Below are 17079 nucleotides of genomic sequence, written 5' to 3'. Positions count from 1 at the left end.
TAGCAAATAGAAATAGAAATAGAAATAGGTTTTTAGTTTTAAGATAGTTATTAAAACTTCTTATATAAATTGTTATTAATAAGTTAGTTATAAAAACTACTTATATTTTCTTATTATTTAGTTATTAAAAACTGTAGCTTAAGAGAAGGTGTAAAGATTATAATAACTTAGTTATTATTATCTTTTTATTATTATTAAGCTTTATTAAAATTGCACTTATTATTATTTCTTAACAAATTAGAAAAATTCCTAGTAAATCTAATTGCTTATGTAATTAAGCTTTTAGTAGCTAGTTTTAATCTACTATACTAGAAGATTCTAAAACACCTCTATTTATCTTAGCCTAGTTAATATTAGAGTTATTACGTAATTTAATAACTCTTATCTTCTTATCTCTCTTTCTATAATTGCTAAAAGATCTAGTAATAAACTAATTATTAGTCTATGCAATACAACGCATAGACTAATATAATTAGTACTAGTCTAGATTATAAATCTAGAAGATAAGAAGAATTTAGCAGACTTAGATTATAAATCTAGGAATTAAGCAGATTTAATTATAAATCTTTATCTTTAGGCAGAAATAGGCAGATATTTACGCAATTATTCTAGTAGCTATTTTCTATAAAAGAAATAGCAATCCTCTATAGTTATTCTTTACCTAGTAACAATATTATTACCTTTTACCTATTACCTGCAATTACTGCAATCTTTATTAGTTATACTATTTATTATAGTATTTAACTACTTTGTTCTAATAAAGCTATATTCTATTATTAGAGAATAGTTATTGTTACCTCTCTATTCTTTACACTACTTAGTTAATAATAAGGCTTTAATTAAGTCTAATTTTTTTTCTAAGACTAAGAGAAAAATAGTAAAGATTAGTAGCTAGATTTTCCTAGTAATTAGTATTAGTAGCTATATACTTTATTTTATTTTTAGTACTTCTAAAAGACTTAAAAAAACTTAACTTATACTTACTAGTATTAAAGTTATTTCTAGATTCTATACTAATATTATTTTAGAAAAGCTTCTTAAGAATAGTAGTATATAGTATATATACTATAATTATATAATTAAAATAAATGCGCTAAAAGTATTTATTATTTCTATAACTTTTAAGTATAGATTTAACTTTTTATTTATTAAATATAACACTTCTATCTATTCTTCTAACTCTATTATTATAAATACTATTACTTAATTATAAGTTTTATAATTATATACTAGTAATACTAACTTTTAGTACTAAAGATTAAACTACTTAAGTAAGTAAGCTCTTAAGCCTCTTATTAAAGCTATCTAAAATTTAAAGATTCTTAGTATAGAGTATAGTAAATATAATAATTATACTTTTATTTAAATATTTTAGAAAAATTCTTATAAGCTTTATAAGCTATTACTATAACTATTCTTTAGAGTATTATAAAACCTATTTAACATCTTTTTAAGCTATATACTTAATAAATAAGCTCTAATTATTAGAAAGAATTATTTAGATAAGCTATATAATTTTAATCTAAAGAATAAAATACTTAACTCTATAATTAAAGTTATTATAAGCTTCTTAGCTATAGTTAAGTACTACTACTAGTAGAAGATTATAAAAATCTATAAAAATAATAATACTACTATAATATCTTAAAGATAGTACTTAAGATATAAAAAAAATAGGCTAAAGAGAAGATAAATATAATTATAATACTTCTACTATATATTTATAAGTTTAATAGCTTAGTAAAAAGAGCTAGCTAAGAGCTTATTACTAAGTTAATTTAGATATATATAAGTGCTACTCTTCTAGCTAGACTTTAGCTAGTAATTATAAATATAGTAGCTTAACTTTATATAATAAGTTTATTATAGCTTTATAGCTACTAATTCTCTAATTAAATATTATATAAGTATTTTAGAAAGTACTTTTAATATTATTAGCTAATAAAGATTAGTAACTAAGCTACTAATCTTTACTTAAATTAGAGTAGAATCTACACTTATAGCAATTATATATATTTTCTTAATAGTAATTATATAGCTAAAAAGTACTTTTAAAACTTTAAAGTTAAGCTTTATAGCTATATAGAATATCTTATAAGCTATTAAGTTTTAAATATATATAATTTATAAATACTAGTAATTAATTAGAATATTATAACTTATAATATAATCTTTAATAAGTAGAAGTGTTATTAAGGTAAGTAGAAAGAGAAGCTAACTAAAGATTAAGTAATTAAGTAAATTAAAATACTTAATAATAGTAAGCTTACAGGTTTTATAAAAGAACTTAATATTCTATTTATTAATTAAGTAGTAAGTATAGTAAAGCTATTAACTACTAAGTAGAATTTAGAAAGTAATATAAGCTAAAATTAAAGTAATAAAGTTAGCCTACTTATTAGATAAAATTAAAGCTTTATTAATATAATAAAAATAGAGTTTAAGACTAGTATTCTATAAAAAAGTTATTATAATAAATAGCTTTCTACTAAACTTACTACTTTAGAACTTACGTCTAAGCTAGAAGATTTAAAAATAGATAATTAAAATAATTATTACTTTGTTAAATATACTACTATAGAAATATAGGTATAATATAGTTAAGTAACATAGTATATAATTATAATATAAGTATATTTTCTTAATACCTTATTTTATAGTATATAGTAGTATATATTCTTTTAAAAGTTTTAGAAATTAAAACTAAGCTATAAAGTTTAATACTTCTAAGTCTTATATACTTAAAAAGAGAAATAAAAAAGTATTTACTTATTCTATATATCTTATACTAGAGGCGTAGAGATACTTAAGTACTATATATATATCTTATTACTTTTTAGAAGCTTTATATAAAAGTAGAGAGTAAAAAAAGCTATAACTATAAAGAAAAAGCTTTAAATATCTAAGAATATAAAGTATTTAAGACTATTTCTAAGATAGAACTATAAAATAGTAATATATAGTAGTTTATAACTCTAAATCTAATATAAAATAGATATATTAAGCTAGTAGAAGAGTTTTATAAAAAGAGTCTATAAGAAAAAGTCTTATATATATATATATACTACTCTTACCTATAGTTAAAAAGTAAAAAGGTCTACTTATTTAGCCTTTTTTTTTTTTTTTTTTAATTCTCTATATCTTTTATATCTTCTAGATCTAGCTTTATATTTATCTCTTAAAATAATAACCTATACTAATAATTTTAATATTATTATTAATGTATTAGACTACTCTTTAAAATATCTTCTAATCTACTCTTTCTTTAAAGTAGTACTTTTATTAGTTATTTTAAAATATATATAAATAGAAATTAATTTTATTATTTATATTAAAAATACTAAAGCCTATATATAAGTTTAAAATAATATAAAGCTTTACTTTTCTTACTTTATATTTAGATTAAATATTAAGATAAAGCTTAAACGCTATATTTAAAAGAAGATTTCTAGTATAAAAATCTATATTTTTAGTAGTCTTTTTAAAAACTTAATATATAGTAGCTCTTCTAAATATAAAGAGTACTCTAAAGTATAGTACTAATATTAAATAGTTTTAAACTATACTAAATAGTGTAACTAGCTCTTACTTATATAAACTAACTTAATAAAATATATATTATTTACTTCTTAATACTATAACTAAATATAGACAGTACTATTCTAGATAGCTAAGCTACTAAAGTTCTTTCTATAAGTAGTAATTAAGAATAATAATAATAAAAAATCTATAATTAAGATAGTAATTTAAATAAGATAGATAATTAAAATAATAAAGTAATACTACTAGCTTATTAATAAGCTTATAGTAGAATATATATCTAGTAGAGAAGTATAAACGTTTTTAAGATTATTCTAAAGTATTTAGCTAGTATATAAAGTAGAATATATAGCTCTTATATTATACTATAAACTTATTACTACTACTACTAATTCTAAGATTTTCTTAAGTATTTACGTAATTATAACTATAATAAAAGTAGTAGTAGTAGTAGTTATACTTACTTTTAAGAAGAATTATATATAATATAGTAGTAACTACTAAGTATTATTTATATATTATTAGTAGTAATAAATAAGTTTATATAAATTATAAGTCTTTATTATAAAGTAATATAAAAACAAAAAGTAGTATAGATAAGTAGTAAGAGGTATTTAAGTATAAGCTTAATTTTAATAGCTTAAAGGTTTATTAATTTATTATTTATAATATATTATAATATTATAAGATATAACGTAGTAGGCTTTATCTCTAAGGCCTACTAAGAAAAAGATAAGTAATAACTTCTACTAAATAGCTTTCTATCTCTTAATTTATCTCTTTTCTATATTTTTTTATTATTTCTACTTTTACTTATTATAATTAATTAATATAACTATTTCTAATAAAATCTAGTCTATAAATAAGTCTAAGCTTAAGTTTCTAGCACTTTTAAATATAAAGCTAAGTTTTTCTCTTTAAAATAATAAATAAATAGAAAATAAGTTTATACTAGACTTTAAGAATTAAAACTAGTAAATAGTAAAAGACTTTATCTTTTTCTAAAATAACTACGTTTAGAACTTTTCTAATAATAGTATAGACTTTACTATAAAGTAGTCTAAATATAATAAGCTTATAAGTAATCTTTTTCTTCTTAAAGCTTAATATAAGACGTAGACTTTTAGTTTTATTACTTATATAAAATATATTTTTCTCTATATAGCTAGTATAATACTTACTTATAGATAATAAGTTTAAATTAAGTATGCTTTAGTTATAAAAGAAAAGAAAGTTCTTTATAACCTTCTAATATCTAAAGTATTATAGCTATAAAAAAAGAATTTAATAAGCTTTTAATATTATTTATACTAGAAATATAGTAAGTAAGTATTAGTAATATATAAGATATAATAAGTATTAGATAGAGTAGTAGATAATTACCTTAGTAAATATAGTAACTTAGAATATTTACTTTATTAATAAGCTTATAGTATAATATATAATAGATCTAGTAAAGAATAAAATATACTTTTAAAACTATTATATTGTATTAAACTAAACATAGTAGATAATAGAAAAGATATAGCTCTTTTATAATACTATAGATATATTAATTCTAGAATTTTTATAAGCTTTTAGATAATTATAACTATAAGAAAAGTAGTAGTAGTACTACTAAGTATTATCTATATATTATTAGTAGTAACAAATAAGTTAATATAGAATTATAAGTATTTATTATAAATATATAAGAAAGAGAAGTATAAATAGATAGTAAAAAGCGTTTAAGTTTAGACTTAGGTTAACTAGCTTTAAAGTTTATTTATTAATTATTTATAATATAGTATAATATTATAAAATATAACGTATTAGGCTCTATTTCTAAAATCTAAAGAGGTTTAGTTATATTTATAAGCTATTTTTAAAGCTTAATATACTAATAATCTATAATAAAATATATAATATAAAATAATATACTTATTTAAAGTAATTTAGAATTATTAAAAAATTATTATAAAGGCTAAGAAAATAGTAGATCTCTTTAAGTTAAAGTATAAACTAAGTAATAGTATCTATAAAAATATTATTTTAAGTTATTATAGTAAAGTGTTAATATAGAGTAAGGTAGTAATATATAATTAGTAACTCTATATAGTAATTTTCTTATAAGTATATTTTCTTAATACTCTATACTTGCTATATATAACTATAAAAACTAAGTAAACTCTCTTTATAATATTTACTATAAATATAGTACTTTAATAATAATAATAATATACTTATAAAAAGTAATAGTAATAATAACTTTTTTAGTAGACTTAAAAGTAGACTTAAAATTAGTAATAAATACAGTATAAAGCTATAAAGCTATAAAAATATTAAAATATCTTCTATCTAGAGTTTAAAGTAGAAATAAGCTTTTTAAAGTAGATACTAATAGTAATAATAGAAAGCTTTTAGTAGATATCTTAGTAGTAAGAGTAGAGTATAGAAAAATATTTAATAAAAGCTATTCTTCTAGATATAAATAAAGTAAGTTAGTAAATAGATAAAAAACTATAGTAAAGATAGTATTAAACTATAGTACTACGTAAGTAAACTATAGTTAGTAATAGTATTAAATTATAGTATAGAAAATAGTAGCTTAGAGAAGAATTATATAAAGCTTTATATATAAAAAATTCTTTTCTTTATTTTATATCTTTCTTAATATCTCTTTATACTTTTAAAAGATCTACTAATATATTTACTAAATATAAAGAACTTTCTATACTAAACTTTTTTTATACTTACTATTAAGGCTTTAGTTCTTATAGATATCTAGATATTACTACTTAAAGGCGTAATAGAATATACTATCTTAGTAGTTCTTACTAGTAGTTATATACGTATATATTTAACTTTTTAGTTCTTTTTAAAAAGTTCTTAATAATAAGTTTATCTAATATTAATATAAGAATAAAGCTATATAAGAACTTCTATTAGATTAGTATAAGTTATATACTTTCTAGTTTCTTTTTATTAAATATATATATAGATTATAGTAGCTATTTTAATATATAGTATTAAAGTTTTATTACTAGAAAAAAGGTTATAAGATATTACTACTTATATATAAATAGACTTTATAACTATACTTTCTATAGCTATACTTTCTATTAATATAAAAGTATTTATAACTATATTATTTAGTATTAACTTATAAAGCTTTCTACTTTTATAGTTTCTTTATAGTTATTTAAAGTTTTATATTATACTATTTAAGTTTACTAATAGTATATATTATATATTATATTACTACTAAGTAAAAGTAATATCTATAAAGCTATACTTTAGTCTTTTATAAGTATTTTTTTATATAGCTAATAGAATATACAAAGTTTCTTTCTAGCTAGAAATACTAATTTAAAATAGTATATACTAGTATACCTAGCTATAATTAAAAAGTTAGTATTAAGCTCTAGTTAGTAAAACTTTATTTAAGCTTTAATTAGTGTTTAAATTAGAAAAGCTCTAGTATTAGAAATATAAAGTTTTAAAAGTATAAGCTTAAATTATACTATTTACTATATACTAAATAATAAAAAATTTTCTATAATTTTATTATTATCTTTAAGTATAAAGTAAAGTACTTACTATTACTAAAAATAAAAAGTTATAATAGAATTATAATTTACTTAAATAAGTAAAGCTTAAGACTTTTATAAGAAAAAATTAAAGAAATCTTTAGTTATAAATCTTTTTATACACTAGTAATAGACTTTATATATTAGAAACTAGCTATTAGTATAATATTACTAGCTTACTAGAAGATAAGTTAAGATATATAAAATTTTATAGTATAAGTTTTTATAATAACTAAGTTCTATATATATCTTACTATTAGTTCTTTTTTTATTAAAATATAATCTATAGTAATATAATTCTAACTCTAAATACTTTTAGTTTTCTAGATAGTATATAGCTTATATTAAAAAAGCTTAGAAATAGTAATAATAATAAGTTTTATAATACTACTATTTATTAGTAAACTAATTCTATAGCGCAAACTAGTCTAAAAAGAGTAAGGTCTATTACTAGTATATAAAAAGACGTATTTCTAAAAAGGTTAAAATTCTATGTTTAGAGGTGCAGGTATTAGGTAGACTAAGGCTTAGGTTCTTAGCGCTGCTACCTCTAGCGTAGTTAAAGCTTTTAAAATTTAGAGTAGTAAGGTAACTATTCTATAAATACTAACGTCTACTTATACTATAGTAAGAAAGATTATAATATAATTATATATTTTTAATAGCTTATAACTAACTAAGCTATAAATTATAAAGTAATAAAATACTAAAATCTTAGCTTATAAAATTATGCTTCTATATATATACTCTTTATTCTTTACTTTTATTCTTATTCTATAGCTTATAGTAAAATTAGAGATCTAAAGACTTATTAAAAATATAAATAGTAGCTTAAATCTAATACTAAAAGCTATACTAACTAAATAAGCTCTTAACTACGTTACTACTCTTTTATAAGTTCTTTTAGCGTTAGTAAGTCTAAAGCTAATCTTATTACTAGTTATATTACCTCTCTATCTCTATATCTATATTAATTATATTTTTATACTACGTTACTTATTAAAGCTTCTATAAACTACTTTAAGACTACTACTAAAAAGAAAGCTCTTAGTTAGGCTATTCTAGTAATTATTATATAAACTATTATTAAGGCTATTATAGAAGCTATTATTAGAGCTCTTAAGGCCTACTTTACTTATTTTATATTATATTCTAAAACTACTAAGACTATTACTACTATTAATACTATTAAGATTATTATACTACTACTATAAAGGCTTTTAATACGTAGACTAAAACTTTTTATAGTTCTTTATTATAGCTAAGTCTTTAAGTAACTTACTAGTAATATATAAAAGTTTTTTTATAAGCTATACTTATTCTAAAGAGAGTAATAGAATAGTTATTATATTACTAGCGTTACTTTTCTTACTTAAGGTAATCTATTAATTATCTACACTATTTATACTTATAACTTTATATATAAGCTTAGACTATAAATAGCTTTACTTATAAAGATAAAGGTAGCTATTATATACTAGCGTAAAGCGTTTATTAGAATTCTTAGCTAAAGTAGTAATAAATAAACTAAAGAGAATAAAGTGTTTAAAGTTTACTTTTAGTGTAATAATACTATTAAATAGATAGTAGCTATATTAGCGTTCTACTATTATAGTTACTTTTAAGAACTAAGCTATAATAAAGTAGTTATCTTTATTAGCTTAAGTTATATTATATTAATAGCTAATAATAGATTAAATATAGTAAGATGTTAAAAAGTTTCTCTTCTTAGTAAGGCTTTAAAAGTAATATATTATTAGTTAGAAGCCTTAGTGCTAATAGTAATATACCTAAATATATTAAAATTTTAAAATCTCTTAGTAGTTCTAGAATAACTTTAAAAGCTAGGTGTCTTTTAATGTCTTTTTACTAAATAGAGTCTGCAAAATTAGGTATAAGGTACTAATAATACTACTATTAATCTAATCTTAATAAAATTTTATCTTTTTAAATCTTTTAAGTAGAAAGTATTAAATAAGTATAATATAATTATTTTTATTATATAGTACTCTTTTTCTAGATAAACTCTTACTCTTATCTTCTTAGATAAAGTACTATATCTTTAGTTATACCTTTCTTATTTAGTCTATAAAGATAAGTAGTGTTATATCTAAAGCTTATAGTTAATATGTTTTAGGCTCTTATTAAGAGTAGCAGAGAGAACCTATATTATAGAGCAACTATCTCTGCTATAAGCATTTTATGCGAAAAGGGCCGCGACGTTGCACAAACAGAATAGGGCTTTTTGCTAGGTTCATTTCTACATGTATTCACCGTGCCTCTCGCGTGGTAGGTACTATGGAACAACACTGTGTTATCGCAGTCATTATCGTCTGCGTGAGTGGAATGTTCCAAGGTTTACGTGGGCGGCACCAGCGCGATCAACGCGACATTCCGACACCTGAGCACTGCCACCGTCCGTCACCGATGGAAGACGAGAATAAGTTCATCTTTTGCTCAGGATCCCTCAAAAACAAAGAAAGGCTCTAGACCAGCAGCACGACGTCTGTCGCACCGTGCGCGAATGCTCAGGCTCAGTAAGGCCCATGCCTCGCTAGACAACCGGTGAGCCACAGCACCGCCTCAGCTCAGCGTTCCTGCATGTACCTAGGCATGATCCAAGTTCCGTCCCGCAGCCTTTCTCCCGCGACTGCGAGAATGACAGTTGGCAAACTTCGTCGCATAGCCATAATTCGTTGGTGCCACGACTAGTAAAAAATGTCGAAGGGCGAAGGGCAGCGAGGCTGTCCCGGCGGGAAATTGTCCGCAATGCAACTTGGTCCGCACCCTCGCGGCGCTATGATTCCCTACCCCACATCTTCCGTCTGGGCAGCTGCGACTTGACCGCATCCTCACCACACCGCGCGTTCGAGACCAGCGCAAATCCGATTCGGCTGCCCGGGATATCGATCGTATTCGTGCTAATGCGCATGGCACATGTCGACGGTCACCTCCGAGGGCTGCATCATCACGAGAACTAGCTGTCATCCTGGGACTTTCCCCAGCTTTGCCCAACTTCTTGGGCGCAAACGCACAGCAGCTTGCGTCGCACACAATCATTTGTTTGCTTGTGTAGACAAGGCCTCGTGCAACGGTCTACAGGGAGACTTTTCGAAAGGGCTTTTCGCCCAGCATGGCGCTCGGCAGATCGCCATTCAACAACGCTTGGCAAAGAAAAGTACGAGCCTCATCCACGTCATCTGGATTGGCATGCAGCCAGCGATGATGCGCAGGGGCAAACGTTCTATTTTAAACTTCACCTCTACAGAGGAATAAAAGGTTGCTCCATCCCTGGCTTCTACATCTGCATCCTTCCGTTTTTACTAGACTTAATACCCTCTTCTTAATTCTCAACATGTGGGCCAAAGCTGCGTCGATTCTCGCCCTTGCGACCACCGCCGTCGCTCAAAGCAAAGGCTTCAACTACGGTGCCACCAACGCAGACGGATCATGCCGCGGCTACAACGACTTCGTTCGCTTCTTCAATGAGGCAAAGAGCCTTCCTCAAGCTTCGGGCTTCAACACAGCCCGGCTTTACACTTCGGTTCAATGCGGAACCGCGGCCGATCCCATCTCTGCCTTCCAAGCAGCCATCGACACCGACACCCAACTCCTCGTCGGTCTCTGGGCCAGTGCCGGCCGTGCGGCATACGAGAACGAACTCAACGCCCTGATTCGTGGCGCCAGGGAACTCGGAACCGCTTTCACAGACAAGATTATCGGCATCAGCGTAGGGTCTGAGGACTTGTACCGCAGCAGCCCGCAAGGTGTACAGAACAACGCTGGCGCTGGTGCTACTGGTGCTGAGATTGAGGGTTACATTGGTTGGATGCGCGACTGGATCCGTGGCACCGCGCTCGAGGGCAAGCCTATCGGCCATGTCGACACATTCACTGCCTGGGTTCTGCCTGAGAACCGCGGTGTTGCGCGCAGCGTGAACTGGCTTGGTCACAACTCATTCCCATACTTCGAGACCACGAGGCCAAACTCGATCGACCTCGCACGTGAGAACTTCTTTGCGGGTCTTGGTCAGACTGAGAGCGTATCTGATGGAAAGCCTGTTTGGGTTACTGAGACCGGTTGGCCACGAAGTAAGTTGTGGAATGTTCCTCTCGATGATGATCATACTAATACAAGTGTAGTTGGCCCTAACTCTGGCTCCGCCGTTGCCTCTCTCGAGAACTCGAAGCGTTACTGGGACGAAGTTGGCTGCTCGCTCTTCGGTACCCGCAACACCTTCTGGTACACCTTGAAGGACGCCAATGCCGCGCAGACCGACTTGTCTTTTGCTATCACGCCCCTCCAGAACAACACGCCGTTCTTCGACCTGACTTGTTAGACCGCCAGCGTTAGTTGATAGTCTGTATTAGACTCTTAAGACAGCGCATCTTCTTGCATATAACATAGATTTAATGAATCAGGATGGCCGGTTCGGTGCATCGACACTTGTCAAAGACATGTTGCAGTACGTTTCACTTGATGTTTACCAATCGCCCTTAACAGTGAACGAAGTGAATTCGACCCCGTTTCAGTCGACCCCCTACGCACATGCAAAATCCAAATTCTATCTTGACAAGCCTTCGCATTAGATGAACCACTCAACAGAGGCTCGATCCCATACTCCATTTGTCGATAATTCAGGATGAGGGAATACTTTGCGCATGCGTCGTAAAGACACCCTGCGGATCTAGGTTCGACTTGATCCTCTTCATCTTCTCAAAGTTGTCCCCGTATAGCCTTACGCTCCATTCTTCAACGGAGAGCTCCGTATCTCTGTAGTTCACAAAGCCCCTGAGTGGTACACCCTCCTTCTTCAGCTGATCCTGGAAAGGTCGGAAACCATCTTGCATATACTCGATGCCGTCAGCAGGCCATTGGGTTAGGCCGTTAGCAAGACGTCCTTCCCAGCGGATGAGCCACTGGTTGTTGGAGTAAGCCATCGCCTGCTTTGAGTCGTCAACATCCCTAGACACGCCACCCCATAAGTCCAAGAAGCCAAATTCAGTCAGGTCAGTGCGGTTGAAGGCGAGTGTTGTGTACTGGTAGAGCGCTTTGGCGGACTCGAAGGTAAAAGGCTGATCTTTGCGCAGAACCAGTGCTTGTAGGTACATGCTGCGCGGAGGGAAGGCGTCGGTGGTTCCGTTGAGTTGTGGAACGGCAAAGTTCTCCATAGCCCAGAAATCTGCCGTTCGCACGGTGGTCGTGGTGGTGTTTGGGAGACGTTCTACGAGACCAGCAAATAGGGCATCAAACTCGTCAGGGTTACCGTAGAAGTATCCACTACCGTTCCATTCGCCGGCCAATTGCCATCGTAGAGCAAAGGTATCGGGTGCTTTAGTCATGGCCCAGTCCTGGATATCGATGAGGGCTTGAGCGCCTGTGTCAAGGTCGACAGCACCAAGTGAGATCGTGAAATTTGTGACAATGTCGAACTCCGGCTTCCAAGTGCGAGTAGTCAAAGACAGGATGATGCCGTAAGAAGAGCCTGCACCTTGAACAACGAAGAACAGATCTGGGTTTTCCTTGCGTGAAGCAGTGACCACTGTGCCGTTGTATAGCATCACCTTGACGCTGTCGAGATTATCCATAGGAATTCCGAGAAAACGACTGGTGGTTCCAAAGCCGCCACCGATGGAAGACCCAGAAAGGCCTACCCAATTAGCTCGGACGTGGGGGAAGTGACGCCTGTGGTTCTCCCAAAGCCATGTTACAGCTGGCCCAACTCGGCTTCCACCACCGTAGCTATGACTATCAGCACATAGTAAGTTGATGTTGATCGCGCGGACACTTACGTAAACAGACCAGTCGCCTCGTCGAATGTAGTCTCCGTCAAACGCTCCATGTTGATCACAAGTGCTCCATCCACACCACCCAGCCCATAAGCTCCGTAGGAATGTCCCCCGTTTAGCGGGGAGACCTTGACACCCGCATCTACGGCGCATACCAATGCAGCAGCAATTTCGTCTTCGTTGCGCGGAACGACAACAGCGGCTGGTTCTGGATTGAACCGCAAAGCCCATGGGGAGGTAATGGTCTCCCAGTTCGTAGCATCAGGGAAGGTCGTTAAGGAGGCCAAGATGCTCGAGCTACTCAAGCAGTCTCTGAGTTTGGTGGCGTCATCCTGGGCTGCAGCAACTGGTAGAAGGGATCCAAAAAGAACGATGTTCGAAATGAGAGCGAGTAGACCACTAGGCCTGGCAGACTGGCGGCGAAGCATGGTGAGTGGTGAATGTCTGTGTATAATGAACGTGGTAAGGAGCATTGGTATCAGGGCACTCGCTTTATATCCAGAAAAACAGCGCATGTCTTCTACCTCATGTTTGGTCAGTAATCAGCTATCCCATCGCCTTCCGCGTTGTCCAAACCATTGGTGTGAAGCTATTTGCATGATTACGCTTCGGCGCCGAAGCATCCGTCCTGCCATGCGCCCGAAATGAAGCCATTGTTAGTTCTCGTCGGCTTCAGTGCGCGAATCTCATCAACGGGATGTATTAGCGGACTATACACAAAAGCCAAGAGTTGTCGTACGCGTGGCACCTTCATGTAGACGCGATGAACATGGGAGACCTGTCTGCGAGTGCTTTTCCACCATGGGGAGAATTAACTTGCCGGACTTCCTCGAGAATGCAAGAGCGCGTGTATTATTCGAAACATCGAACGCAATCTGTACGCTGCAAATAGTGCGAGTACTGCATGGTCCGCGGATGTTGCTCGACGACCTTGAGATTGATGAGCGACAAATGCAGGACGGGGCATGAGCGTAAGATGCAGGAACCATCGCATCGCACTATCCCGAGCCCTCTGACTCGGCTGCTTGACATTACTTTTATTCGTGCACGCTGTCTCCTAGAAATGTAAGACCGATTACTCATATGGGTGTTCTCCGGTAGCTTGGTTTGTTTCACGAAACATGCTCATACGTGCCCAGGTGCGGTTCCAATCGCGCACCGGGTCACAGATGACTCTCCAGACCGAAACAACTCATCACAAGTGAAAGAGGGTGTCGCCTGGACTTTCGCGCTCGTTTTTGATGTTGAGTGATCGCGAATGCGTCGTGTCATTAACTTGAGAGTTGGGGGGCCGCGACATGTGGAAACCCCAGACGCTAGCCGACAGCTTCCCTGCCAAGATCGACGCGAAACTCTCCACACCATGACATCACCCATCATCATCTTGTCGTCGATGGGTTGATTTACCGCTTTCAGGACGCGTTTCATGGGGGCCCAAGATGATGCGAGAAGCTATGGCGACGAAAAACCTTGAAAGACATGAAGCCTCACACAGGGATAGCCCGATCGTGGTCTTCTCTTCTCGCGCAATTCTCGAGCCATGTCCGCCCCCAGCAATGACAAAGACTGTCTCCAGGACTCGTCGCAGCAGGTAGACTACGTTCACGGTAGCTCGCACAAGGTCCTGAACTTCCAAAATGCCAATTCACGGCGCTATGCCGTCAACAACGAAGATGGGCACGCAAGCGGGACGGAATGGGAGTGGTGGAGTCGCGAGAATCGAAAGGGTGCGTACACAGCTATGTTATACATAAGCCGAAGATTGTACCGACTAGTCTCTGCTCCAGGCCGGCACATCCTTCTCCTCAGTCACGGTCAAGCACCCTCGCGCACCGAACGTACTACGCGCCTTCTTCGAGCGCTTGTGCGCATGATCACAGTCATAGCCTGGTGGGACGTTTCGTGGTGGGTTGGCGTCGTCTTTACTGTCGGCTCGATATGCTCCATCACGTCTGGCGTCCTTCAATGGCTTCCAGTCGCATATCCAGATACACAATTCGCCGCCGACCCGACCACCGTCAGCGGCGCGATATCCTTCTTCCGTGGAATGTTGTTTCTGCTGGGTGGCATGCTCCTTGTAGTCGAAGCGGTGAACGCCAACCAGAGCGACTGCTTTGGCTGGGCGCTCAAGGAAAGCTTGAACTCCGACAACGAGAACATCGAACTCGCGTCTCCGGACGAAGAGAAAGCGACCGAGAACCATTCCGGCTTCCAACCCGACCGTCGAAACTGCACGCATATCCACAACCCCGACCGCATGAAACATCGAATAATGCACACCAAAACGTTCAAGGTGGAGGCACGTCCGCAGTCAGGGCCTGAGCAAGCCTGGAAATGGTGGCCCACATGGCAGGATGTTCGCGTTCACTACCGTCGAGAAATCGGCTTCAACGCAAATCTCACACTCTTCATTGGTACAGCCATTTACTGGGTCACGAATCTCCTCACCTTACCAGGTGTATACAAGAACCTCCCGCAAAGTGTGCTCTATGGGCTATACTATCCTTCTTTCCTGCTTGGGGCTATCTGCTTCCTGGTCGCTTCGATACTATACCTGTTTGAAGTGCAGCGCCAGTGGTGGAAGCCCGCGCCGCGCATGGTCGGGTGGTGGGTTGGAATGACAAATCTGGTGGGTAGCATAGGTTGGATCTGGAGTGCTTGTCTGGGATATTGTAGCACAGGTTGGTGCGAGTATCAGAGTACACTGGCTCTGGTATGGGCACCCGCAGTATATCTCATGGGCAGTCTGCTGATGCTCTATGAAGCTGTAGAGAAATGGCCTATCCATATCGAAGGTTAGGGCCATTCTCGTAGTACTGAACTTTCACTGTCCTCTGAGCAAAATGCAGTGCAGATAGTATTGCAAGACAAGCCCCAGAGGTATACGTAGCATCGCCTACGACATCGACTCATTCTTCCAGCTTGTAAGATGCTACCCACATTTTGAATGTATCGGACAGCAACACGAGAGATTCAACACGAAAGGGTCATATCAAGAACGTTCTCGGGACATGACGATTGTTGTGAACGACAGGAGGCTCATATCAGGCATTGCGCATCTCATGTGAAACGAGCTGAGGATAGATTTTGCGTACCTCTGGCAACTCTCACATGCTTTTGATCAATGGCATTGGCCCGGTCTTTCTTCACAGTGTTCAATACCTCTCTGGCACGCTCTTACGGTGATTGCTTAAGTTCAGGTTGTGGCACGGCTTCATTGACAGGCCCGTGACGTCTCGCATCGCGCAGCCACACCCCAAAGTAGCTAGCCATGACGTCAAGACACATTGTTCATGAGAAGTAGATGTTTTTCAAAAAGTCGTACAATCCCTACGGCTTCACAATCTTCTTTCCAGCTGACAATATGACACTTCCAGTTACGGGCAAGTCCGGAAAGGACACACCCGCGGCACGCCTCGAGAACGACTTCGAGAAGCGACCCGACCCGGTCGCATTGACCCACAACGCCGATGAGTCGCAAAACAGCTCTTCGGGAGTCGACTATGAGCCACATCCTGAAAATTCGATGAATTTGGAGCCTGCGAGGGAGAGAATAGTGCAGTCCATCTGCAACTTATACTCTGGCAGCGCTAGCGAAGAAGACATGATGGTGTATGGCAAAGAGGCGGTATACGACGACCCATGGAGCTATTGCGATACGAGGTATAAGATTGCTGGGCAGTGGTATGGTGAGTAATGCCTAAGCTTAAACGGTGATGAGGAGGCACGCTTTGCTAACATCTGACAGGTATCCCGAAACTCATGAAGAGCAGTCGGACGATCAAGACGGAGGTTATTTCCTCCAAGCCTGATGAGATCATCTTCAAGTTGCAGCAGGAGTACACTCCAAAACCTATGCCGATTGCGAAGAAGGTCAACAGCTTGATTACACTGACGCTCGATCAAGAGGGCAAGGTGCGGTATCACAAGGTACGCGAAAACCATCCAACAGCGCACGTCTGCGCAACCTCTCATTGAGCTCGAAGGGTTGTTGCTAACACGAGGCAGGACATGTGGAATGAGAAGGACTACAGTCACGAAGGTCTAGGCAAGATCATGAAAGAGTTGAATGGGGATCATCTAACAAAGATCACGCGACCCCCAGCGGATCTGTGATGAAGCAGCAGCTCTCGGAGGAATTACCTCGCCCAATATTGAGCGAAAAGCTCGAAACAATCATC

At 34.2% G+C, this 17079-nt stretch overlaps 4 protein-coding genes across 4 annotated transcripts; 3 read left to right on the top strand and 1 right to left on the bottom strand.

The window, feature by feature from the left end:
* Nucleotides 1–10464: 10464 nt before the first annotated feature.
* Nucleotides 10465–11448, top strand: J4E83_009956 (uncharacterized protein; the record flags this gene model as incomplete). The annotated part of the gene is made up of 2 exons (XM_049336840.1): nt 10465–11200; nt 11252–11448. 2 exons carry the CDS (start codon nt 10465–10467, stop codon nt 11446–11448), a joined length of 933 nt encoding a protein of 310 aa, XP_049184122.1.
* A 298-nt stretch (nt 11449–11746) lies between these two features.
* Nucleotides 11747–13326, bottom strand: J4E83_009955 (uncharacterized protein; the record flags this gene model as incomplete). The annotated part of the gene is made up of 2 exons (XM_049336839.1): nt 11747–12851; nt 12902–13326. 2 exons carry the CDS (start codon nt 13324–13326, stop codon nt 11747–11749), a joined length of 1530 nt encoding a protein of 509 aa, XP_049184121.1.
* Nucleotides 13327–14438: 1112 nt separating this feature from the next.
* J4E83_009954 (uncharacterized protein) lies at nt 14439–15698 on the top strand (the record flags this gene model as incomplete). The annotated part of the gene is made up of 1 exon (XM_049336838.1): nt 14439–15698. One exon carries the CDS (start codon nt 14439–14441, stop codon nt 15696–15698), a length of 1260 nt encoding a protein of 419 aa, XP_049184120.1.
* A 564-nt stretch (nt 15699–16262) lies between these two features.
* On the top strand, nt 16263–17014 carry J4E83_009953 (uncharacterized protein; the record flags this gene model as incomplete). Its single annotated transcript, XM_049336837.1, has 3 exons — nt 16263–16587; nt 16647–16828; nt 16907–17014. 3 exons carry the CDS (start codon nt 16263–16265, stop codon nt 17012–17014), a joined length of 615 nt encoding a protein of 204 aa, XP_049184119.1.
* Nucleotides 17015–17079: the final 65 nt, after the last annotated feature.

This window comes from Alternaria metachromatica, assembly GCF_023757995.1.
Source record: "Alternaria metachromatica strain BMP 0045 chromosome Unknown scaffold_38, whole genome shotgun sequence".
Lineage (NCBI taxonomy): Eukaryota > Fungi > Ascomycota > Dothideomycetes > Pleosporales > Pleosporaceae > Alternaria > Alternaria metachromatica.
This window is presented reverse-complemented; position numbering and strand designations above follow the sequence as displayed.